The sequence below is a fragment of the Daphnia magna genome, linkage group LG5 (assembly GCF_020631705.1).
Source record: "Daphnia magna isolate NIES linkage group LG5, ASM2063170v1.1, whole genome shotgun sequence".
Lineage (NCBI taxonomy): Eukaryota > Metazoa > Arthropoda > Branchiopoda > Diplostraca > Daphniidae > Daphnia > Daphnia magna.
The window spans coordinates 1,823,463-1,846,078 of record NC_059186.1 but is presented as its reverse complement, the minus strand read 5'-3'; the positions used below and the strand labels follow the sequence as shown (position 1 = coordinate 1,846,078).

Below are 22,616 nucleotides of genomic sequence, written 5' to 3'. Positions count from 1 at the left end.
TAGATCAAACAGCTCATTAGACTACATACTGAGAAGTCAAAATAAATTGGCAGCACACGTACAATTCGTACGGGATAAAGTGATCGAACAAGAAAATTATATGATACGTACGATAAGAAACACGCAATTTGAACTTATACAAACTAAACGCACACTCGCCATATCGGCAGCACAATACGACGGTTGGCTAGCTGCAAATATATTGCAGCTACCGGAATGTATGACAATAACAGCAGTAGGCCCTACCGTCTTGCTTTAACAATGTAGGCGAATGAACATCACCTTCACGACCGAAACCACACGATGCGGGCCGCAACCAAGATTCAACAATTTTACCATAGCAACAAACGGCTGGGAACTAGCTACATATAGAAAGTGCTACTGGAGATAGAAATACGTGAAATTTCACGGCAAACACCATGTCTATCGGAACGGCACTTGGACGAAAGCCGAAGCAACACTCATTCAACCAGAAAGAGACTGGCCCACGACTTTTCGATACGATGACGATAATACCTACGAGTATGAACCACAAGCAAATCCTGCCTATGATAATTGGGAGGAAAGCCACATGAATATCGTAGCTGATACTGCAGCCGCGATGGTTGAACAAAATATCAAAGACAACGGCAGATCGTACCCTATTAAAACGCTTATACTAACACCGAAGGAAAAAGCGGACATCTCAAATTATGTAACTTGGTGGGAAACAATCAAAATTATACTGGCGCTTATCAGGTCTCCTTATAATTCTCGCTCTGACCTTCCAGCTTTTGCATTGGTTCAGAATTTTTGAATTATGTTGGACGGGATGCTATAAACCAACCCATCGCACACTTCAAAACATCCGCAGACCACAACGACGAAGACGCGAAGTCATGGACATCTCTGAACCAGTCGACCTCAGGCAGTTTTACCCACCTTTGCAGACGGTCGTCTAAAAAAGATTACGGGACGCAATTTTACGGGAGGGGGAGTCCTGTAACGAAAACTGGCCTAAATATCTAGGCCAAACACCACGTGGTCATAATACAACAACACGTGTACGGGGTATAAAAACCACGTGCGCAGAGTACCACGTGCGGGGGGTGACTCGTGCGCGGGGTGCCACGCGCAAGGGATGACACGTGCGCGAGGTGACACGTGCGCGGGGGTAATGACACGTGCTGCAACATGACACCTCCTTAAGAGCGCGAACCCTTCATAAATAAACCTTTGTCTCACCGTCTGACAGTTAAATGTTTTAGTTACTTGTTTAAAGGGTTGGGTTACCGTGGTAGGAAAAATTACCGCGGTAGTAGCGCGGTACTCCGGTACTACCGGCAATACCGTACCGTGGTATTCAACAGAAAATACTACCGTACCGCAGTACCGGACTCCTTTTTTGTACTCTCCGGTAGCGGTATTTTCCACGCCATCTAGCGCTCGATTTTTAAGTTTCAACTGCCATTTGACGTATCATTTTGCACTAGTGTTTTGCACATGTGTGTTGTGTTTTGCACATGTGTGACACTCCCACTGAAACATGTGTTTCAAGTAAAAATCTTCCACGGCTACGCGCCAGGTCGACAATTAGACCAAAGACGCGTCTCATCACCGAAATTTAAAAACCTAATAAATAAACAAATCGAGGTCAAGAGAGGCCATAAAAGTTCAGTGCTGCACATTGGACGACACTCGTGGGACAATTAGCCGTTTACAACCGAACAGCCTAGGTCAAGATCCTCCAACGAAAGTTCACTAACTCTACAACACGCTGACGAATGGCGGAGAAATGAGTATTTAAGGACCTCGAAAACGAACGTCAAGCATCCATTCCTTCCCCAACAAACATACAGTAAAGATGTCTACTCCTCAAATCATCTCGGATGAAGACTGGAGTCTCATCGAGGACATCTGGAAGATGGAAACGTCGCTCAACGACACCGTTGAGCTGGACGACACCATCACGGAGGACGACGAGACCGTCAGCCTCCCAGAAACCCGCTCCCTGTCCACGGAGCTGGGGCATTATGTATCCGATGATGCCCTGGATGAGTATTTCGTAAACCGGAACGCTCTTCCGAGCATAACCAGCCATCTGGATGGAACTCCCAACTGGGAGAACATCTTCGCCCTGAACCACTGCGTGGGGCGGCTCACCCAACCGGGTGGAGATAGCGAGCGGAGGTGGACACCATTCGGCCTCCCCCCAGCAGCGTGGCCACCGGTCTCCTACAGCCGGATGTCCACGATGGATCTACAGCTGCCGAGAGCAACTCCATCGCCGGGACTTTTCATGGCCCCCACACGTCCAGGCTGGACAACCAACATAAACCACAGGGAGCTCTTCCTTATGTTCCTTTCTTTATTGCTAGCTTTTGTTTTATATACAACTATGTAACACAAAAACAAATATTTGTTACAAAACAAACAAAACAAAAAAAAAACATATGTCCTGAAAACACAAGTCACTTCCATTCCAGACTCCAACAGTTTTGCAGCCATGAAAAAAAACACGAACCAAAAGAGGAAAAAATGCACTGACCCAGCTGGCCCCCCGTTACCACGCCCAAAACGTCAACGGCAGGAAGCTAACAAAGAGACAGCTTGTACAGCTTCGACTAGCCGCCGATCCGCTTCGGAACCACCGGCTGCCACTGGAGAAACCGCGCAGAGACTGCGGATTGACAACGCCGCCTTCAGGGAGAGTCGTCGTCAAGCTGAGGAGGAGCTTGCATACATCACGAATGCCTTCACCGATCAGCTAGTACGCTGATTCGGATGAAGAAATGAGGAAGGCGACCGAGAAATCGAAAGAAATTTTCAATTTGGATCCCGAAAATTGACACCCACCGTTATTTTGGCTTTCAGTGATGTGGGCAGATGAGGACAAGTGTATCAACTGCGACCACGAACGCTATCCCCCGCCCTACTGACATCTCCATATCGTTTCCCTAATTTGTGTCTCCTTTTTCATTTTATCTTTTATTTCCAATTCCCAATACAACCCTTAAGAAAAACAAAAAAATTGTTTATTGTTACATTTGTCAAGTAGTAGGATGGATGAATTATATTTTTAAGCAGCGGATGACAGTTCAGAAACTGACATATACGAGGGTTTGTTCCGAATAAGTTGACGTAAGCGATAGAATACGATATCAGTAATGATGTCGATATTTGAATTTTTCATAAAGTAAAGTTATAGAAAACTCTCCATAGATTCGGTATTTCAATAATGTCACTTCAATGTGCCACGCCCAAACGTCAGCGCCACCACTACAGCATCCCCTACACACCCGCGCATTTAGTTTTACCCTTTCTATTGCTCCCCTTTTCGTAAGCTAGCCGCTGAAATGTGGAACCTGGACTGAGGAATCTTTCAAGCACAGATACACACTTGCTGGTATTTCACAACACTTTCCCCCTCTGTTTCCGTGCATACCGTTTTCCATGCGTTGGACTTAGAAAATTCTCAACTTCAGATATGATCCTTAATTTCATTTTTCTCGCCGTGCATTTTTAAACGTTTCTTTTCTTATTCCCCTTGCCAAATGAATGTTTCTTTTTAAATTCTTTCTTTCCAATAATAATGTTTAGCTTCCCCTCTTTTCAATAATACTAATTTATTGTTGAAATGTTGTTTCCCTTTATGCTAAAACAAAATTATAATATGATGCATTTTATTTCCATACCCTTTTGCCGTAGCATAACTACCAAAAAGCCAACGGGAAATCGTTTACATTTTTAGGCCTAGAATTTGTTTACTCTCATTTTTATCTTTTACGTTTCTTTTCCTTCTTTTTAATTTCATTTGTTTTGTATGAAAACCATAAAAGTTTCATATATTTTGTTTTATTTCATTCTTGTACGTTCTGTTTTTCCCAAAATTTTATTTTGTTTTGTTTAGTTTAGTTTCTGCCCATAGAAATGTCACTGTCGCCATTTCTGCTATTGCTAAGCCTTTTCTGGTTTCGTCCGCAAGCCTTTTAAACAACCGTTTGCGATTGCTCAGAGCCATTAAGAATGGGAATTCTTCAATTCTCTGACGCAAATTGCCGGCCAAAAGAAAATGACAAAAATAGTGTTCAAGTGAAATACGGTGTTTATAGTGAAGAACGGGCAGCAGCCCATTTTCCGGGATATATTTGCGCAAAATGGAAAAACATTAAACACATTACTGTGAGTTTTTTCGGCCAGGTAGTGATTGTGCCGGACAAAATTTCCATGGATACGACACCTTCAGAGTGCAACGACATGATTACCCCTAAAAAGTGCAACGGAAATGAGATGAAAGCTTCGGATAATAAATATGTATTCGACCATGATCCAACACCTTTGAAATATTGGATGAGTACAGTAACAGCACAAATTATTAACTGCGTCCTTGAAAAAGTGCAACTTTATCAACAAAGTGAAGACACTAATTTCCAGACACCTATTGGCACAGCCTCCGCGACGGCAGGTAACTTGTCACATAATCATTTAACATTGGTATGGGACACTACCTACACGCATCACACGGCACCGATCAATCGACTTGTTGAATCTGGTGTCGGTACGCTAACAAGACAGATGGAAGGTGAAAGGTCTTTCCGCTTACAGGATGACGACAATCAGCTAGATTTTCACTTAACTCTTCGACCTCCTTGTCTTCCACTTCAACCCAATTGTACGAACCGTACATCAGCTTACGATGTCGTTGGTCAACCAAAATTATACATTTTGACAGGAGAGATAAAGGAAAATTCTTCTTCAGCATCAACAACTACACCACCGCCACCTAACGCTGAAATTTTCAACATACCGGCTAATATACAGTGTATTCGCGATCAACTCACCGATCACGAGAATGAATTAGCAAGACTTATTCAAATATTACAATGTGATTCCCGAAAGGCGAAACACGAACGAGCTATCGCATCCGCTCAATATAATGGATGGTTAGCGGCTTCCCAATTAAATTTACCCCAGTGCACGAAACTCCAAGCTTTGGGTATAACGGCAGTTGTCATACAATGCATAGAATTAAATGTCACATTTGACACTGTAGTGACCTCTTGCTTTCCGCAACCAAAATTCCAAAATTTTACGATAAACCTTGATGGATGGGAACTTGTAAAATTTTCACCCTGTTATTGGACCAACGGATTTGTCAACTTTAATGGCAAGCCGTACGCATTCCGTAATAACACCTGGGACCCGATCGAGGCAAATATTATTTTACCGGAGCAGTCACTCGCCCACTCCTTTCGCTACGAAGATGTCAAATTTTCTGATTACGAACATCTAAGCAACCCAGCATACATGCTTAACCACATGAATATCATGGCCGATATTGCGGCAGCAATGAACGAACACTCACAAGATATATCTTCGGTACACGAAACATTGAGTACCTCCAATGTTTTGATAACAGCATCCAATGTCGGGACCTACACCAGCTGATGGGTAAAACTCAAGGATTATTTTTACATCGGTATGCTCTGTGTTTCCGGTGTGGTCCTCTTGCGTTTTTGCTATTGCTTGGGATTTTTAGAAATGATTCGGAGCTTATGCTGTCCCAAATTGAAAACTTCGACAACAGCAACTTTCGGATCTTTCGAAATGAATGACAGATTACGGGACGTAATCTCACGCAGCCGGGAGTGATGTAACGAAGCCATCAAAATATATATACCTTTGTAAGATACCCACAATATGATCTATTTGCTTATGCTTATTTTATATTCACATTATATTCTTATTCACTATTACAAACGTATTTGCTAGTTGCTTCATGTGCAACCATGTTGACCTAGATAAAACTTCCGGGTTCTGACTCACGCGTGTGACGCACCTCTGCGTCACGAACATCACGCCACACGCGAAGATGCGACGTTTCATGGTGAACCCACTTTCTGACAAGAGTCAGACAAGTATCAGCTTGCAAGACGTTCAGTCGCCTTTAGCTTGAATTGTCACTCTTGAACAGTAGACTTTTATCTTGATGTGTTAGCTTATTCATCTTAATCCATTAGTTATTCCTTCAACTTATTTTGTTGTTCTTTCCTCTCCGAGCATCGTGTGTATTCGAATTATCTTCTCAACACGTACTCCAAATACTATACGTGTCGGCAAGTAGTATTGTTTCCCGTTTTTCTCCTATTATTCCCTCACGCTTGTACGCCCGCGCTACCACGGTAAGATCAAATTACTTTGTCTCGAATCTCACGCTCAGTTTCCCAATTGGACTCACGTTCATGTATCCCTACTCGTTTTGTAAACCTTTGGCCTCAGCTTAGTAATACATAATCATCATTGTGGGTAAATACGCCTCTGAGTTTATTTACACAACAAATTGTCTTAATTCGTAAAGCCATTCACCCGAGAGGGAGAATGCTTTACACATGTATGTTGGGTTTGAACGCCACCGAAAAACAGTTTATTTATTTTTGATGGCCGCTCTAAAACTGTATTTCTTGCCCGTGACAAACTGGAAGGTAATCAGGAAGTTAAACAAATTGGGTTATTACCGACGAGCCAAGTGCCGGCGGGTTACGTAGCCATGACTCTAGTTATAAGGGTTTTAATTGCCTCTAGCTCTTCTCAAGTTATAGAGGTCACATTAAAGGAGCAGGGTCATAAATTAGGCACTAGCTCTCTCTTTTTATTTTCCCAAAGTATGGATTTACCAGAGGGAATACATATAGGCAATTTCGTAAATGCTACCAACGAAAACGGAAAATAAAAGATTGATGTAGACCACAATTCTAATATGGCACACACTCTACCGATAGATAGCCCCCTGGGTGAGGTAGTATTCTCTTGTGAACTGATGGGCAAAGTATCATCATGTCAAGACTCTGCTTCTCGAGAGACAGTTTCTACCGAAGGGTGTATTCCCGAAACAGATGTGAATGTTGACCCACAATATAAAAATATGTTAGCTGCGCTTCTAAACGAATTTACTGATTTATTCGTGACAAAAGACGGTTTGGAGAGTACAGGATTAATAAGACACTTTATTGATACGGAAGGAGAGGAAGACGGAGAGGACTTAAATTAAAAATAAAGAAATGTCAATTCATGAAACAATCAGTGAATTATCTTAGGCATGTCATTTCTACTGACGGCATCGGCCTTGATTCCGCTAAAGTAGACAAAAATACCAATTATAATGTTCCAACATCGGCGGAAAAAGTACGTTAGTTCTTGTATTATCGTTCGCTGGGTATTACAGACGCTTTATCGAAAATGTTGGATCTATTGCGCAACCTTTAACCACGAAGACACACAAAGACGCATTGAAAAAACCTTTCACCTTGACCGATAACGACCAAATTGCTTTCGAAAAATTCCGTTCTTGCCTAATCACCCCCCACTACTTGCGTACCGTAACTTCGATCTTGACCGAACTTCGATTTAATTTCGGCTCTTCACCGACGCTTGCGATTACGGCTCCATCCATTTGCAAATACAAGACGGGTGTCGAAAAACCTATAGCATACGCCAGTCACCAATTAGGATCAGTCGAGCAGAAGTACGTAACTGTAGAAAAGGAAACATTCTCTATTAAACATTTCCGGTGATCAGCGATCACCATGCCTTACAGTGGTTAGAGGAACAAAAAGACAAGAATGGTAGGTTAGGCAGATGGGCTATTTTATTAGCCAGTACGAATTACAAAATTAAATATCGACCAGGACGTGTGCACCAAAACGCGGATTGTCTGTCTCACCTCCACGTCACCTACATTCAAACGAACGATGCCGGATCGGATCGCCACCCAAACTAATACAGAAGAACAACGGGAAAGTGAAAATGACTACGAGCACGACGTGACGGAACAAAACAATATTATAAGAAACGGAAGGGGGAAGTAGTGGATCTCAAAGTGACGCAACTTCAACGCCGCCGAGTGTAACCTCGCAAACATTTGACGACATGGTTCCCGAACACATGTGTGACACTCCCACTGAAACATGTGTTCCAAGTGAAAATCTTCCACGGCTTCACGCCAGGTCGACAACTAGACCAAAGACGCGTCTTATCACCGAAATTTAAAACCTAATCAATAAACAAATCGAGGTCAAGAGAGGCCGTAAAAGTTCAGTGCTACACGGTTAACACTCGTGGGACAATCAGCCGTTAACAATCGAGCAGCCTAGGTCAAGATCCTCCAACGGAAGTTCACTAACAATACAACACGCTGACGAATGGTGGAGAAATTAGTATTTAAGTACCTCGAAAACGAACGTCAAGCATCCATTTCTTTCCCAGCAATCTGACAATCAACATGTCTACTCCCCAAATTATCACTGATGAAGACTGGAGTCTCATCGAAGATATTTGGAAGATGGAAATGTCACTCAATGAAAACATTGGGCTGGACGACACCATCACGGGAGACGACGAGACCAACAGCCTCCCAGAAGCCCGCTTCTTGTCCATGGAGCTGGGGCACTATTTATCGGACGATGCCCTAGACGAATATTTCGTCAACCGAAACGCTCTCCCTAGCGTAACCCATCACCCGGACGAGACTCCCAACTGGGAGAACATCTTCACCCTGGACCTCTACGTGGAGCGGCTCACCCAACCGGGTGGAGACAGCGAACAACGATGGACATCATTCAGCCTTACCCCAGCAGCGTGGCCACCGGTTTCCTACAGCCGGATGTCACCGATGGATCTACAACCGCCGAAAGCAATTCCATCGCCGGAACTAATCGTGGCCTCCACACGTCCGGGCTGGACGACCAACATCAACAACAGGAAGCTCTTCCTTATTTTTCTGTCCTTATTACTCGCAATTTCTTTTGTATACAACCATGTTACAATTAACAAATGCATTTTACCTTCCTTTTTGCAATAAAAAAAAATGAAATAAAAATAAAAACATTAAGTCTCCAATTGTCTGCGTACTAAACAATAACAAAACAAAAACAAAACAGAGAACAAAAAAAATTATAAATAATAATACCATGATAGATAGTTACAAAAGAAATCGATGGAACCCGATCTAAAAATACAAGTTCAACTGGTGCGTTGTTTTCGGGGGACAACCTACTAATGCTGCACAAACTCCCGAGAGTCCGTACCGGCCATGATACAGGATGCACCCGATAAACGCGGATGAAACTTGCAAGAAAATTATAGTTGATACGCTAACTCTAAGCTCGTCTACCATCTTCCCCATCTCCTTGATCTGTATCACCCTTGCTCATTCTGCCTTTACCCAACTCCCACACCGTAAAATGTTTGCCATGCACATATCCCGGGGAAACGCCCAAGGAAACAATATGGTGCGCCCTCTATGATATTTTCACCCCTCCTATACATACAGCCATATAGCACTCTCCTTGTATTGCCTTTTCCCACTCCTATGGTGAATGAAAAACCGACCTGCCATATTTCCATATTAACCCTGCGTGACACGACTGTCACGTAGACGGTTCCCCATCCCTTCATACCATAGGATGCTTCCGTTAAAAACAGGTAAGGCTCCAACAACCATACGATTACATACGAACCCACCCAACCCCACTCCTTACCCCTCTACACGCTCCCGCAATAGCACATCGCTTTTTTTCGTGTAAACCCCCCGATAAACGAACTACCACAAACAACCACCTCCCCCCCCCCCCCACAATTTAGGATGTTAGAAATAAAGCCGGATACAAACAGCGGATGCGAACGTACGTTGCGGCAGTCCATTTCACCATCTCTCATTTCTCTCTCTATCTTTATCTTACCCACTTTCCCCCATTGCCCTTCCCTCCCCGGGACAACGCCATGTTTTCCCCTGAAACCATAATAGCGGTCATCGTTTAAAATGGCGTCGGGATAATCGGGGTAACCTCGTATTTTTACCCCACCCTGGTTTTCAAAGTGGCAACCCGATTCAACTCCGAGTGTCTTTTTCGGGGCGGGGCGGTTAACCCAATTAGCTCTAATCGGGACTGATCGCTACATCAGGGGAATAGGGAAAAAAAATTTATATTTTTATTTTTATTATTTAGTATACGGCGATAGTAAGGTTTCATTTTATACGAGCCTGTAGCTTGTGATATTTGTGATGTTTTAAAAAATATGTTATTAACCACATTCATCCCAACTAGGTTTTAAAATGAATAAAAGGCCAGTGCCAGTGTTTGCATTTTAAACCATCAGCTGGTATACTCACTTCCATAAATAACAAAACAGGCGAAAGCGCAAATCAACGCACCTGTGTTGGCCATAGTAGTGAACCGCGCTTTTTTTTCCTACCAAGAGGGTAGGAAAATTCCACCCCTCCCTCTTGGTAGGAAAAAAAAGCCTGTATCGTTATTTATGGAAGTGAGTGTACCTAACAGCTAACTTTTACAGTGATATAAAGATTGATTTTTTCGGTGTTAGAGGGAATTTTTTCCCTTTAAGACATATTTACCATTTATAAACTGTGTCTGAAGTAAAAAACTCAGTTAGCAACAAGATAAAAATTACCATGAGCTTTACTGCGGAAAATTTTTAATCAATTAAAATATTTTTTGTTCTTTCCAACTAGAGTTTCTAATAAAAAGAAACTTTAGAGGTGGTTAATTTGTGCAAGGGAAATATTCATCCCTTGCATCGAAGAAACCCCTACATATACATTTATTAATGATCAGCGGTCAGGGGCAGCTGATGGTTTAAAATTTAAGCAAACACCTTTTATTAATTTTATAACATATTTGGGATACATATTATGGGTATTGAAATATTTGTTGATACATTACACGTGTTTCAGGCTACCTGCTGATATAAATGAAATTTAATTATGGCATTTTCTAAATTTAAAGACGAAAATTCTAGTTTTTCTCTGTGGACTATATGGCCCAAAAGTTGAAAAAACTCACGATCGGATAGGCATGATTACGAGAACGCGCAACTCAACATCCGCTACAGTTCTATATTGTGTAGCAAGTAGGCTATGTTGTGTAGTCAATATTGACTGCACATCAAAATCCGCATTTTAACCGTTTCAAAATTTTTTTGTATGTATTTGCATCCCAATTATGCGTGGAAAAATGGACCGTCAAAAGACGCGTCAATCTAGCAACATTCATGTCCATATTCTATGTCGACTACCGTGTAATGAAACAAAAAATTTGCTTCCCGGTATATAATAACCGTGAATGGAAAACAATAAAAATGTTACAATAAATTGTGACTGCATAGTGTGCCCTAAGGCCTGTTGAGTATCCTCACGTAGAAATTATGTTCAAATACTATACCATTACCTTATTTTGTTATGACTCTACACCCCTACTGCACGCAGAGTTAAGACGGAATCAAATTGGATTTTTTTTACTGCACACGCACACTTACACCTGTGTAAACAAAAATTATGTCCGCCACGAATAATAAAATGGAAGTCGCTACAATGCCCACTTGGCACGCGTTGCTACCAAAAGTTCTGCTATGCTACTTTTTATCAGTTTCTGACAAGAGTAGCGGAACAGAAACTTTTAAAAGCAAAGTGTCCCATCTGAGCACGTATGAGAGAGTGAGAAGAAGCAAGCCTATTTTGAGAGCAACCAGTGCAACACACCTCTGGAGCTGTTAGAACAGCAATGTATGCTGCAGGGGCTATCTGCAAAACGAATTGTCTTACAGCGATTCCTATTGGTGGTAGGGGCGTTTTACTCAGAAAATGGGGTATGTTCCAACATCACCAAGCCTAGTATTCTGGAAACGACAGGTACAGACATCAAAGAAACGTCGTCTGAAAACATTCTTGCAGATGACCTCGAATGGCACACATTTGTGCGATATCTACGTATATAAAACTTTGACATTGAATATCTCCTGGGACTTGACTTTCAGGAATATTAAGCATGGACGTTCCTTGTTTCCTCAAAAGGAGTGCGGAGGCTTTCATTTCAGAAGGCATAAAATATAAAATTCCCTTTGGACTTCTCCATTTTTTAACTCTTGGTTAGCCTATCTGGCAACCTATGGCACGTATGGCAGCAATAAAAGTTGTAAATATGTAGTCAAAATGGTCTACCAGCATAAAGCACAGTGGAAAATATAGCGTTATCAGAGCTTAATCGTAATTGGCTAATTGCACTGAAACATCGGGAAAATTGAATCTTAAACATTTACAGCTGCGTCCCGCTGGCTCCCCAAGAAAGCTCATAGAGAAATTCAACTGAATATGAATAATTGAAGTATCTTTTATGGGCTGTAAAATTCTGCTTTCTTAACTACGCCATTGGTATGAAGTCGAAGAGGTTTCTCGACTTCCAGATTGGATGTTTTGAATCTTTTTCGGGTCTTTCCGTCATAGTTTTCTACAGTAAAGCATAGGAATCCTAGGTTTTGGTGATGAAAAAGCTCTAAATACCCGAAATCTTTTATTAGGGGTGAAGGAAAAACCCCGGATCTGCAAGCTCTGCTGAGTGCCGCTGTACAGATTCACATGGATTCGATGTACATGTGAAATCAGTTAAGCTGCATCTGCATTAGGGCTACACACACTATAATGGAAGGAAAGTAATGAACGAGAAAGAATGAGTCCACAAAAGCGAAACGGGAGGCAAAAAAATCAAATTTTCCAAATGCAGTCGCGAAATCACGTGTTGTGGCTGCTTCAATAAGAAGACAAAAAAAATCTAACTTTTCCTCACAATATGCCACAGACAACAATACAGACAGTCACTGGGGTCTACGAACGGTTTTCTAGTTTGTGGTAATCGTACAGCAAAACCAAATGTAAATGTTGCATTTTCCTCCTATATTAAAGAAATACAACAATATAACATTTTTTTCAAAACGCTGTTTAAACGCCGACACTATTTATCATTAATATGACTGTCTGACAGCTGCTTGGTCATTCCAAAAAACAAAAACACCTAAAATTATTTTTACCACTTCACAGTTAAGGCATTTGTTGACTTTTGTACAGCGTGATAGCTGGTTCTCAACTTATTCAGATGTTCCTCAGGTGACGCCTTACCAAGCCAGACATGATTTAATTTGTTTACTCTAACTTCATCGATTTGTCGGTGCTCAAGCTTTGAATGGAGAGCCTCCATATTAGCTGCGAGTGCCTTCGTTTCGGTGGATTCTGTCCGCAATTGTGCTCCACCATTTAAACAACCTAAAGATTAAAGTGTCACTAAATGGTTACTCTAAATTAGGCTGAAAACTTACCGGATGGACAGGCCATAATTTCGACGTAATCATAAGTGCGTTTCTTTCGCTTCATTTTTTGTACAAGGTTTTGAATATTTCGGAATCCGTTAACAATAGCCACACTTAAAACCTGCTCTCCATCTTTTTCAACGAAAGCTTCTCGAATGTCCGAATTTTTCAGTGGCTGAAACCTAACATCTTCCAGTGTCATGCCGTATAGCTCCTTGGCAGCAAAACGTAAAACATGTTCGGCATAACCCCCTGAACCGGATCCAGACGGTACACTCCATGCAGTATCCGCCACACCATTCAAAGAGTCAATTTGAGATGAACCTAAGTCAACGAATTCAATAGCTAGTTCTTCAAGGATCTGCTCGATTTCTACGGGAGTTATAACAAAGTCGACATCTTTGCTTTGTTGATCCTCGTGAAAAAAGTCACTTCTAGAAGCCTCCAGTTTTTTATCGAAGCATGGCATAATCATGACGACAGCCAGACGAGAAGCACTAGTTTGAAGTTCGTTGGGCAGTACATCTTTGACAAGAACACCTGCTATTTGCTGCGGAGACTTGACCTCGCTAAGATGTGGCAAAATCCAATTTCCGTGAGTTTTCTCTGCATAACATATCCAGCCTTGATGTAAAAGATATGTCAGTAAATCTAATATAACATTATAATAGAGGTATGGTACCAGGGCAAGCAGATGCAAGCACGGGAATCGATGTTGAATTGGTTGATTGTTCTCTGTATCGATGAACAAAATCCTGGCCACATTCAACTAAACACAGGTCTGAAAATGATTCGACATCAAATACTTTTACGGCACCGAGTTGCCTAAAAAGAGCTACGTCCCATTAAATCGTTAATCAGTCTTCGAAAATCGTCTAATAGACAGAAAGATACCTGAAAGTTTAGCTCTTGCATCTTCAGGAGGTATTTGAAACTTGTTTGCAAATGAAAGAATAGGTTGGCATGAGAGTCCCACTACAACTTTATCAAATGTTCTGCTGGGTGAAGAAAGCTGAATGTCTTTACAAAGTTTTAGAAACTCCATATGGTTTTGCTGGCCGATTAAAACACTCTCAGCCGATGTTATACAACCACTATAATATACAATAGTATTACAGCTACAACCATGATTCTATTCATCATAAAAAAATCACCTGCAAGCCAAACAGTCGTTAAGTGTTATTTGTGCTTTTTGCAATTTTTCAGGTGTTCCTTCCTAAAAAAAAATGTTAAAAATTATTTTTTTTTTTTTTTATTTCTGTTGAGGATCAAGGATTAATGCCAAAACCATCATTAAATTATGAAAACTAATATATAAATAAAAAAATTCTAGACAAAATTTACAACTGTTACTTATTTTTACAGAAGAAAACTATTTAATTCAAGGTAGATAAATGGAAATGTACCATAAAATAACAAATGTAACCTATAATAATGAAATTTGTCTAAACTGCATGCAGCGCAAAATTCTGGTGCATCAAAACTCTTTGAAGAGGTTGGGTTCCTGTCTATTAATTACCCTTAAAGGAGTTTGAGAAGTTGTTCTCAAATTTTCAGAACCTAGTTAGCAGATATCTGTGACATAACCAAACTCTTTTATGTTGACTAGAATATTGATGCATCCCAAAAACACACAGATTATTTAAGTTCAATTAAAATGCTAAAAATAAAAATAATATAATGTTAACCTTGTTAAGTTGTGAGTAAGTGCCATCATCCCCAATTTGGATTTTGGCACTTCCTGAAGAAGTAATTTGTCTAGCATTTTGTGTTTTGGCTGGCTTGATGCACTCCTAAAAAATAAATTTGCATTATCACTTTTAGGTATTTAGAATCACTTATGGTCTCATATTAGAAATTATACTTGTGAAGGAGTAATGAAGTCATCCAAGTCTGTCAACTGTATAACACTGCTAAATCTTGAACTGGTGGCCATGCTGATTTGATAGTTTGTTATTGTTCTTCAACTTTTAAGACTGGCTGGGGCTGGCGTTTGTCATTTGTTTTTCGGCCTTCTGTCTAGTACAGTGCCGGTCCAGTTATAGAACCGCCTAGCTATGGAACCGGCTCGGTTATCGAACCGATTTTTCTTTGCCGTGTTTCAGCGCCACCGTTGGCCGTATTATGAACTATTTCGATTTTCTATGGCGGGAATGAATGGGTTTTGCCTTTTAAAACATGCAAAAAAATATTACTGTAATGGGTTTTATCTTTTTAGGCAATGTTGTACATCGGTTTAATGACCCAACTAATAATAATAGGCGTTAAAGTTATTCATACCAAATACAATAATAATAATAGGCGGTAAAGTTATTCATTCCAAATACAATAGAATACAATAGCTTCCACTATTCATTCTTATCTTCTAGCACCTTGTTCCATTCCAGTCCTTCTACCAACTCTAATTTCTTTTTCCTTCTGGTATAACAACAGTTCTTCTAGTTCATCAAACCACTTCCTCTGTGAATGGTCCCCCACCAATGAAGATACACTAGTATCTCACCATTCATAGCCATAGACTATATTACACATATATTAAAAATCTTTTTAAGTTAGTCATAGCAGCGGTTCGAACATGGGACTCTAGATCTATAGCGAACAGCATTACCACTCTGCTATGTGCCCTTACATTCTAAGACCGTCAAAGTTTGAGGGATGAAAGAACCGACGATAGGTGGCACTAAGATCGGGTGCTTGGTTATAGAACCATTCAGTTATAGAACCGCGCACAGGCCGGTTCTATAACTGGACCGACACTGTACATGCCTGCTTCAAGAAGTAAAAGAAGAAATTCATTATCGTTACATCTTGATCAGTGATCACACAAGAATTTCCTTCGAAGGAATAGTTTTCATCCCCATAATTAGTTTTTAATAATTCCATTTATTTCAATAATACCCGGACAATTCACCATAACAGGATGGCTAGGCATAGGAATATTCGAACTATGAATTACGATGAAGGTATAATCTACATACAAGTAATCCAAATATCATTTACATTCATCGTCAACATTTGTGTTCTAGAGTACGATGGGTATGATGACGTCTATGGCCATTCTGTTGAAGATGATTATGCATCCTCTCCCAGCATGCGTAATTTTCATAAGTCAATAGATTAGAATTGTGCTTTTTATAATGTTGCTTGACCTATGCAGAACATTTCCTCTATGACAGAAGTCAAGAACATCAGATGTCTGCCTACATGCAGTCAGACATACCGGAAGAAGATGAGCTGGTTTCAGATGTACGTTCCAATATACTTTCTTGAAATTTCCTGTAAACAAAAAGTTTATAGTTTTCTTATATTAGGAATCAAAAAATGGAAATGATGTTGGTGCTCCATCTAGAATACCCCCCTTAGGTGAATTAGAACAAGCCCAATTGTACTCCTGTCTTGATCTTCTTCGAGACAGAATGGGGGATGCACTTTCAGAACAAGCTGGCATTGATGCCATTCTAGCATGTAACTTTGATGCAGAGAAGGCCCTTGACCAACTGTTGAAGACTTCTGTTGCTTCATCATTAAGTAAATCCACAAAAATAATCACCAAATCAAAACCAGCCCCTGCAATTCAAGGTATTAACATTGGGGTACATCAAACTCTTACCACTGCCATTTGTCATAGGAAATCTTTTCCATTTAATATTTGAAACTCTGTTAGTGATTTCTAGATATCATATAAATTTTAATTTTTTTATGTTCATTTGATTCATTTCTTGTTGATCTACATTGAATTAATTGTTTCTTTTTTATGTGTTTTATTTTTCTATGTGCTGATTTGTGCGTCTTCTCGTGTTTGTTTTCCTTGGGATGCTGTTCAATAAGGTAAGATATCACACCTAGCTTAAGTACAGAAAAATTAAGCATGAGTCAACTTGCGACGCTTCATTTATCAAAGAAAAATCCAGCTTTGCAGAGACCGATTCCTAATCCTATAGCGTCTATTAAACAGGGTTCAATAGTTAACACCGGGAATGGTCAGGTTCTCGCCAAACCTAAGTTAGCTGATTTGGCAAAGATAAGCTTAGGTAATCCGAACCAGTCTAAAAGCCTAGGGACAAGTATAACTCGTCCTTCTTTATCTGAGTTGGCAAGAGTAAATTTGCAACCACGTAGTCGGACGGGGTTGCATGCGCCTCCTCTTCATCGACCATTAGCCAACCAATTTTCGAACAGCCAACCAGAAATTCCAAACGTTGAGAGGAACTTTGATTTGGCCTTGGCGTTACGAAGCAAATGCGCGATAGCGGAGGGACGGAAAAACGTCCCGTCAGCTAGAACTTCAAAAATCCTTCCGAATTTGCCAATCGTAGTTGACTCTAGTCCATTGGATATGGCACTCATTTGCAACCAAGCATCGCCGTTAGGGCGCGTAATAGTCACAGATGACCAACGCTCTAAAACTCTCTTTCCTAGATTTAATCGATCCGTGATGACATCTAACGCATCGTTGTCTTTAAAAGCATTCGATTTTACGACCCCGTCCCCGGATGATGTTATTAAAAGTCGCCTTCGTGTCATTTAAACAGCCCACTTCTAAACGCGTCTTACAATTGTTTTTTTCGTCTTCAATATTCTTCGTCGGAACCCACTCTAACTCTTTTTGTTGTTAAGTGATCTTGGTCGTCAATACAGAGCTCGCTTTTCAAGATATCGTATCCCATTTGGTATTGATTGTGCCATCAGCTTATCGATTTCGTTTGATCCTAACGGGTAATAGTGGAAAAAATCAGAGGATCAGAGGTTCGAGATGGAAAGACCCCAGTGAAAGTCGTGTCTGCAAAGAAAGTTGTTGCCACCGGGTTTTCCTTGCCCCCGACCAGTACCGATGCCAGCAGTTCAGCCTACCGCCAGCCAGCAAAGCAAGGTTGTTTTATTATAAATCCGATCTGTTGCCGTGCAAAAATGTTAAACATTTTCTTCTCTAAAAACATGTGCATGCTCAGAATCGGCTGTAGAAGAAACTAGTCGACAGCTGGGCTGTCTCCGAACTCCAGGTGCTACACCACGTTCGACATCCCCGGCAGATCGAGAAGCTATAGCCACCCCCAAATCTCAAGCGTAATTCGTTAACTAGTCGAATATTTTAGTTTACTTATTAATTGTTTTAATGGTTTATTAATGTGTAACCCACCGCGTGTGCAGTCGCACACGCGAGAGTCGCGTGGACGTTGCCAGTGAGTACGTAAAGGAGAGAAGTGGGACCAAGGCGTTGCTCAACTTAGTCGTCGTAGGACATGTCGATGCAGGAAAATCAACACTGATGGGCCATATGCTATTTCGCTTGGGACAAGTTTCTTCCAAGCAAATGCACAAATACGAACAGGAGTCTAAGAAACTAGGTAAACAATCCTTCATGTACGCTTGGGTGCTCGATGAAACTGGCGAAGAAAGGTAAGCGTTACGCGGTGGAATTGCCTTTTACAAAGTCAAAACGAAAGTCTGGATGTCTCCCTTAACTACTAGATCGCGTGGTATTACGATGGATGTGGCCCAGTCACAATTCGAAACCGAAAGCAAATCCATAACGCTTTTAGATGCGCCCGGCCATCGCGATTTCATACCAAATATGATTTTCGGAGCAGCTCAAGCCGATGTCGCCCTCTTGGTTGTTGATGCCACTACGGGTGAATTTGAAACGGGTTTTGAAAGTGGAGGTCAGACGAGGGAGCATGCTCTTCTTGTTAGGTCTCTTGGTAAGTTTGCTTTATTTGCTCTTTTTTTAACGGGACTTGAACTATCATATTTTTTTTTTTGTATCGTAGGCGTCAGTCAGTTGGGAGTGGTAAGTACCATTATTTTCCGAATTGTTTAATTATTTTTTAGGTCAAGTTCTAACTTTTAAATGTTGATCAGGTCGTCAACAAATTGGATATGGTCGGTTGGTCACGCGATCGTTTCAATGAAATTGTAGCTCGTTTGGGTGCCTTTCTGAAGCAGGCTGGCTATAAAGAGCAAGATGTGTTCTATGTGCCAGTGTCTGGACTAACTGGAGAAAACTTGACAGTTTTGGATGAACCCAAACTCACTGAATGGTACAGTGGACCAACTTTGCTTCAAGCCATCGGTACAACTATACTGCATATTTCAATTCAGCAAGTTTTCTTTTTCATTGTTTGCGCTTGTTGATGTGGTTTGCTTAGACAAGTTCCGGCCACCAGAGCGGCCATTGAATCGGTCCGCTCGACTCGTGATAAGTGATATTTTTAAAAGTGTTGGTGGCAGCTCGGGTTGTTGTTTAGCCGGCCGTCTTGAAAGTGGCATGATGCAAACTGGTGATAAACTTCTAATAATGCCTCTAAATGAAATGATTCAAATCAAGAGTAATACTTTCCTCTTCTTTCTTATGTTATCCTTTTTTTAAATTTTAAATTTGATTTTGTTTTCGATGTAAAGATATTGCCATTAACGAGGTTTCAAAGGGATCGTGCTTTGCCGGCGATCAAGTTGTTTTGACTGTGAGTGGCGCTGACCTTAGCGACGTTAGCCTTGGATCAGTGCTGTGTGACCCTAGCCAGCCCGTTAAAGTTACGTCACGCATTCAGGCCCGTATTGTGATATTCAATATTGACATACCAATCACGACGGGTTATCCGGTACGAACAAGGAAGACAACAAATTCCTTTTGAGAAATAGTTAATCATTTTTTTTTTGTTTCACCGCAGGTGGTTATTCATTATCAATCTCTGTCCGAAGCAGCTACGATTAGCAAATTGATTGCACAGATTCACAAGAGCACGGGTGAAGTGGTTAGAAAGCGGCCTCGATGTTTAACCAAACAGACCAGCGGTCTGGTGGAAATCGAGATTTCCCGACCTATTTGTATGGAACTCTATAAGGATTATAGAGAATTAGGTCGATTCATGATCCGAGCAAACGGTACGACCATTGCTGCAGGCCTCGTCACCGGTATTCTCTGAAAGGGTGTGTTTTGCCGTTAAGGTAATTACGGGGAGGACTACGTAATTCTTTTAAGGGCATGCTGCGTTGCCAATTTATGATCTATATTGTTGGATTTTTACAGATTGGATAAGAAGTCTGTTTTCCCATTCGGGCAGTGGTGTTGCGTTTATCTTTTGTTTTGCGCATTGGTCTCACAATATATTTGAGAAGAGGTTCCCTGAACATTTGCTTTGTTTGTCTTTGACTGTCAATCACTGCGTTGAAACATTTGTTAACATTCGCTATTGGCGTTAACCCAAGAGACGTGCATTTATTCATGAGCTGCGTTTTTCGAGTGGATTTGCAATTATAATTATCACACAGATTTCCAATCAATTGTAAATAAACACACCAGTGGCTCCTACCAAATAAAGAAAATCTGTGGTTTCTCAATGTAATAGTAAACAATTGTTCATCCGTTCGTGAGTGCAATTTTCATCAAAATAAATTATAAATAAAACGGTTCCTGATAAATCGACTTTCTCACTAAAATTCGAGCAGGAAGTAAGACAAAAGCGGGAAATCTGGATTACACTGGTGACGGGTCTTAACCTCTAACCGTTTTTAAAAGCTCACCATATATATTATTTAAGCTTCAAGGACTTCTTTAGTGTGACGGTACATTTTTTTCCCGTTTCCTAGCGCTGGAAAAGAGACTTTAAAACACGTCCTAAGACGCCAGAGTTTTCCATTAAGACCCAACGCGTGGACAAAACTAAAACTCACGGAATTTTTTTCTTTTTAAACACATCAGCCCTTATCAATGTTGTGATTAACACGAAGTAAATGGATTTTTAAAAAACCATTCAATGCAATTGAAAGTTTAATTTCTTTCTATAGTTCTCTTCAATCACGAAGGTCGCCAATGAATTGAAAAAAACCAACAAAAAATGCCTTGATCGGTTCTTTTGCCTTCCGAATACCAGACCCCTTTCTATTTTGGGTTTTGTTGCTTTTCGCCGAAACTCGTTGCAATCGCATAGATAACGTTGATTCTTCGTCGTCTTTTCACAGTACGCTATCCTTGTATGGCGAACCCTGTAAAAGTGTTTTAACAAGTCGAAACGAATTAGCCATAGTTGTACAGTACGTTTTTTTTTAACGACGTGTTGAAGCTTGAAATCGAACAGACAATTGCCATTGTTTTTTGTTGTTGTGTTTTTTTGCGCCAACATACAAATAGATGCCAAAATCGAATGATTTGCATTTGCACAGCTGCATGTCGATCGCTTGTTTATGGTATCCCCATTTCATTCCTAGCCACACTGAATATATTTTCCGGATTTGTCCTTTTGGGAAACTAGAAATGCAAACCGGGAATTACAATTCAGGGTGGAGTGGGGGGGACTTTATGCGAGGTATAGGCTAGACAGCCGGAAAGACAGCCGGAAAGATATACGGTGGACTATATAGACTTACCGACGACCCTTGAGCGACGGAAACAGTGAAATGATCCATAGATTATGGGGTATCCAGTAGCTTTTTCCAATCAACAGGGTCTCCATCGCGTCTGCCTTTCCGCTTATCACGCCCTCCTAACGTCTGCATACATAAATAACCTAGAAACCCAATAACAAGTTGCGTTTTTTGTTTTCTTCTTTCTTCAGATCTTTCTATATGCTTAATATAAGAAACGCGCACAGCATCTGTAAAAAAAAAATTCTGAAATTCAAAGAATTTCAGCAATGATTGTTTGTTTTCGCGCTACGTGGTCGCGATCACGCATTCCTGATTGCATCACGCTTGGCTTTTCTAATATTCCGTGTGATCGTGAGGGTGCGTTTGCCTTGGCCAATCAAAGTTGGAATCTAACCAAAGAAGTCGAAGACGCAAGAAGAAATTTCATGATAATTGGATACGAGCGTGCGTCAATCGATTATCTGTTATCCTTATGCAGCGCGATGGCGCTGTATTACACCTGCGGAGCGAGGTGTGACGAAAACAAAACAAACAGAAAAAAAAAAAAAAAAACTTTCCTGTTTCTTGCGCAGCACACGGCATGTACAACTTAGACTAACAAGGAATCTTGCCAATCAGCAACCGGACTTGAGCGGGAGTGACAGCTACCGAAACAGCAATGTAATCAGATGAATGTCTGTTGCGTTTGGCCTCGGTCCAGCGTTCTCCATGTGACTCTCTAACTGATGGTTTGGCTTCGACTCTTTAAAGAAAGCTGCACCGAAAAGCACTTGTTTCGTCTACGTTTGGCCACTTGCCAAAGCGCCACATGACTTTTTTACACCAAGTTGCAGTGAATCTCTCAGGTTTACAAGAGAGTTTGCCGCGAAGAACCTGCGTCACTAATTGTCGTCTACACTGCAATGCTTGTCGAAGATAAAGCATTAGAAAATACTGTTATCCCACGATTTTTATTTTCTTTTTTTGGGGAGAAAAAAGAGAAAAAAAAAACACACATCCATCGAGATCCACTATCTGTTGAAATAGAATCCGTTAACAAAGAAAAGGTGTTTTTTTCTTGTTTTTTCACATTCGTCTAATTGCGTCAGAGAGAGAAAAAAGTAAGCGATTGGATGGCCGAG

General features: G+C 40.9%; 3 protein-coding genes and 2 long non-coding RNA genes across 5 annotated transcripts; 3 read left to right on the top strand and 2 right to left on the bottom strand.

The window, feature by feature from the left end:
• The first annotated feature begins 1,843 nt into the window (after positions 1-1,843).
• On the top strand, positions 1,844-5,578 carry LOC116923273. Its single transcript, XM_032929738.2, has 2 exons — positions 1,844-2,044; positions 3,973-5,578. Exons 1-2 carry the CDS (start codon positions 1,844-1,846, stop codon positions 5,425-5,427), a joined length of 1,656 nt encoding a protein of 551 aa, XP_032785629.2. The 3' UTR covers positions 5,428-5,578.
• Positions 5,579-11,613: 6,035 nt separating this feature from the next.
• On the top strand, positions 11,614-12,760 carry LOC123472211. The gene is made up of 2 exons (XR_006646552.1): positions 11,614-12,283; positions 12,349-12,760. It is a non-coding gene; the product is annotated as an uncharacterized LOC123472211 (long non-coding RNA).
• On the bottom strand, positions 12,329-15,156 carry LOC116923331 (probable cytosolic Fe-S cluster assembly factor AGAP009023). The gene is made up of 7 exons (XM_032929788.2): positions 14,996-15,156; positions 14,820-14,924; positions 14,286-14,347; positions 14,026-14,225; positions 13,814-13,966; positions 13,141-13,755; positions 12,329-13,087 (listed from the first exon to the last, which is right to left on the bottom strand). Exons 1-7 carry the CDS (start codon positions 15,065-15,067, stop codon positions 12,852-12,854), a joined length of 1,443 nt encoding a protein of 480 aa, XP_032785679.2. The 5' UTR covers positions 15,068-15,156; the 3' UTR covers positions 12,329-12,851.
• A 695-nt stretch (positions 15,157-15,851) lies between these two features.
• On the top strand, positions 15,852-20,259 carry LOC116923330 (HBS1-like protein). Its single transcript, XM_045174252.1, has 14 exons — positions 15,852-16,094; positions 16,158-16,226; positions 16,289-16,377; positions 16,443-16,710; positions 17,855-18,001; positions 18,081-18,195; positions 18,280-18,528; positions 18,601-18,830; positions 18,900-18,919; positions 18,991-19,201; positions 19,278-19,457; positions 19,531-19,730; positions 19,800-20,076; positions 20,159-20,259. Exons 1-13 carry the CDS (start codon positions 16,052-16,054, stop codon positions 20,052-20,054), a joined length of 2,076 nt encoding a protein of 691 aa, XP_045030187.1. The 5' UTR covers positions 15,852-16,051; the 3' UTR covers positions 20,055-20,076; positions 20,159-20,259.
• A 622-nt stretch (positions 20,260-20,881) lies between these two features.
• Positions 20,882-22,563, bottom strand: LOC116933381. Its single transcript, XR_004400081.2, has 2 exons — positions 21,496-22,563; positions 20,882-21,376 (listed from the first exon to the last, which is right to left on the bottom strand). It is a non-coding gene; the product is annotated as an uncharacterized LOC116933381 (long non-coding RNA).
• Positions 22,564-22,616: the final 53 nt, after the last annotated feature.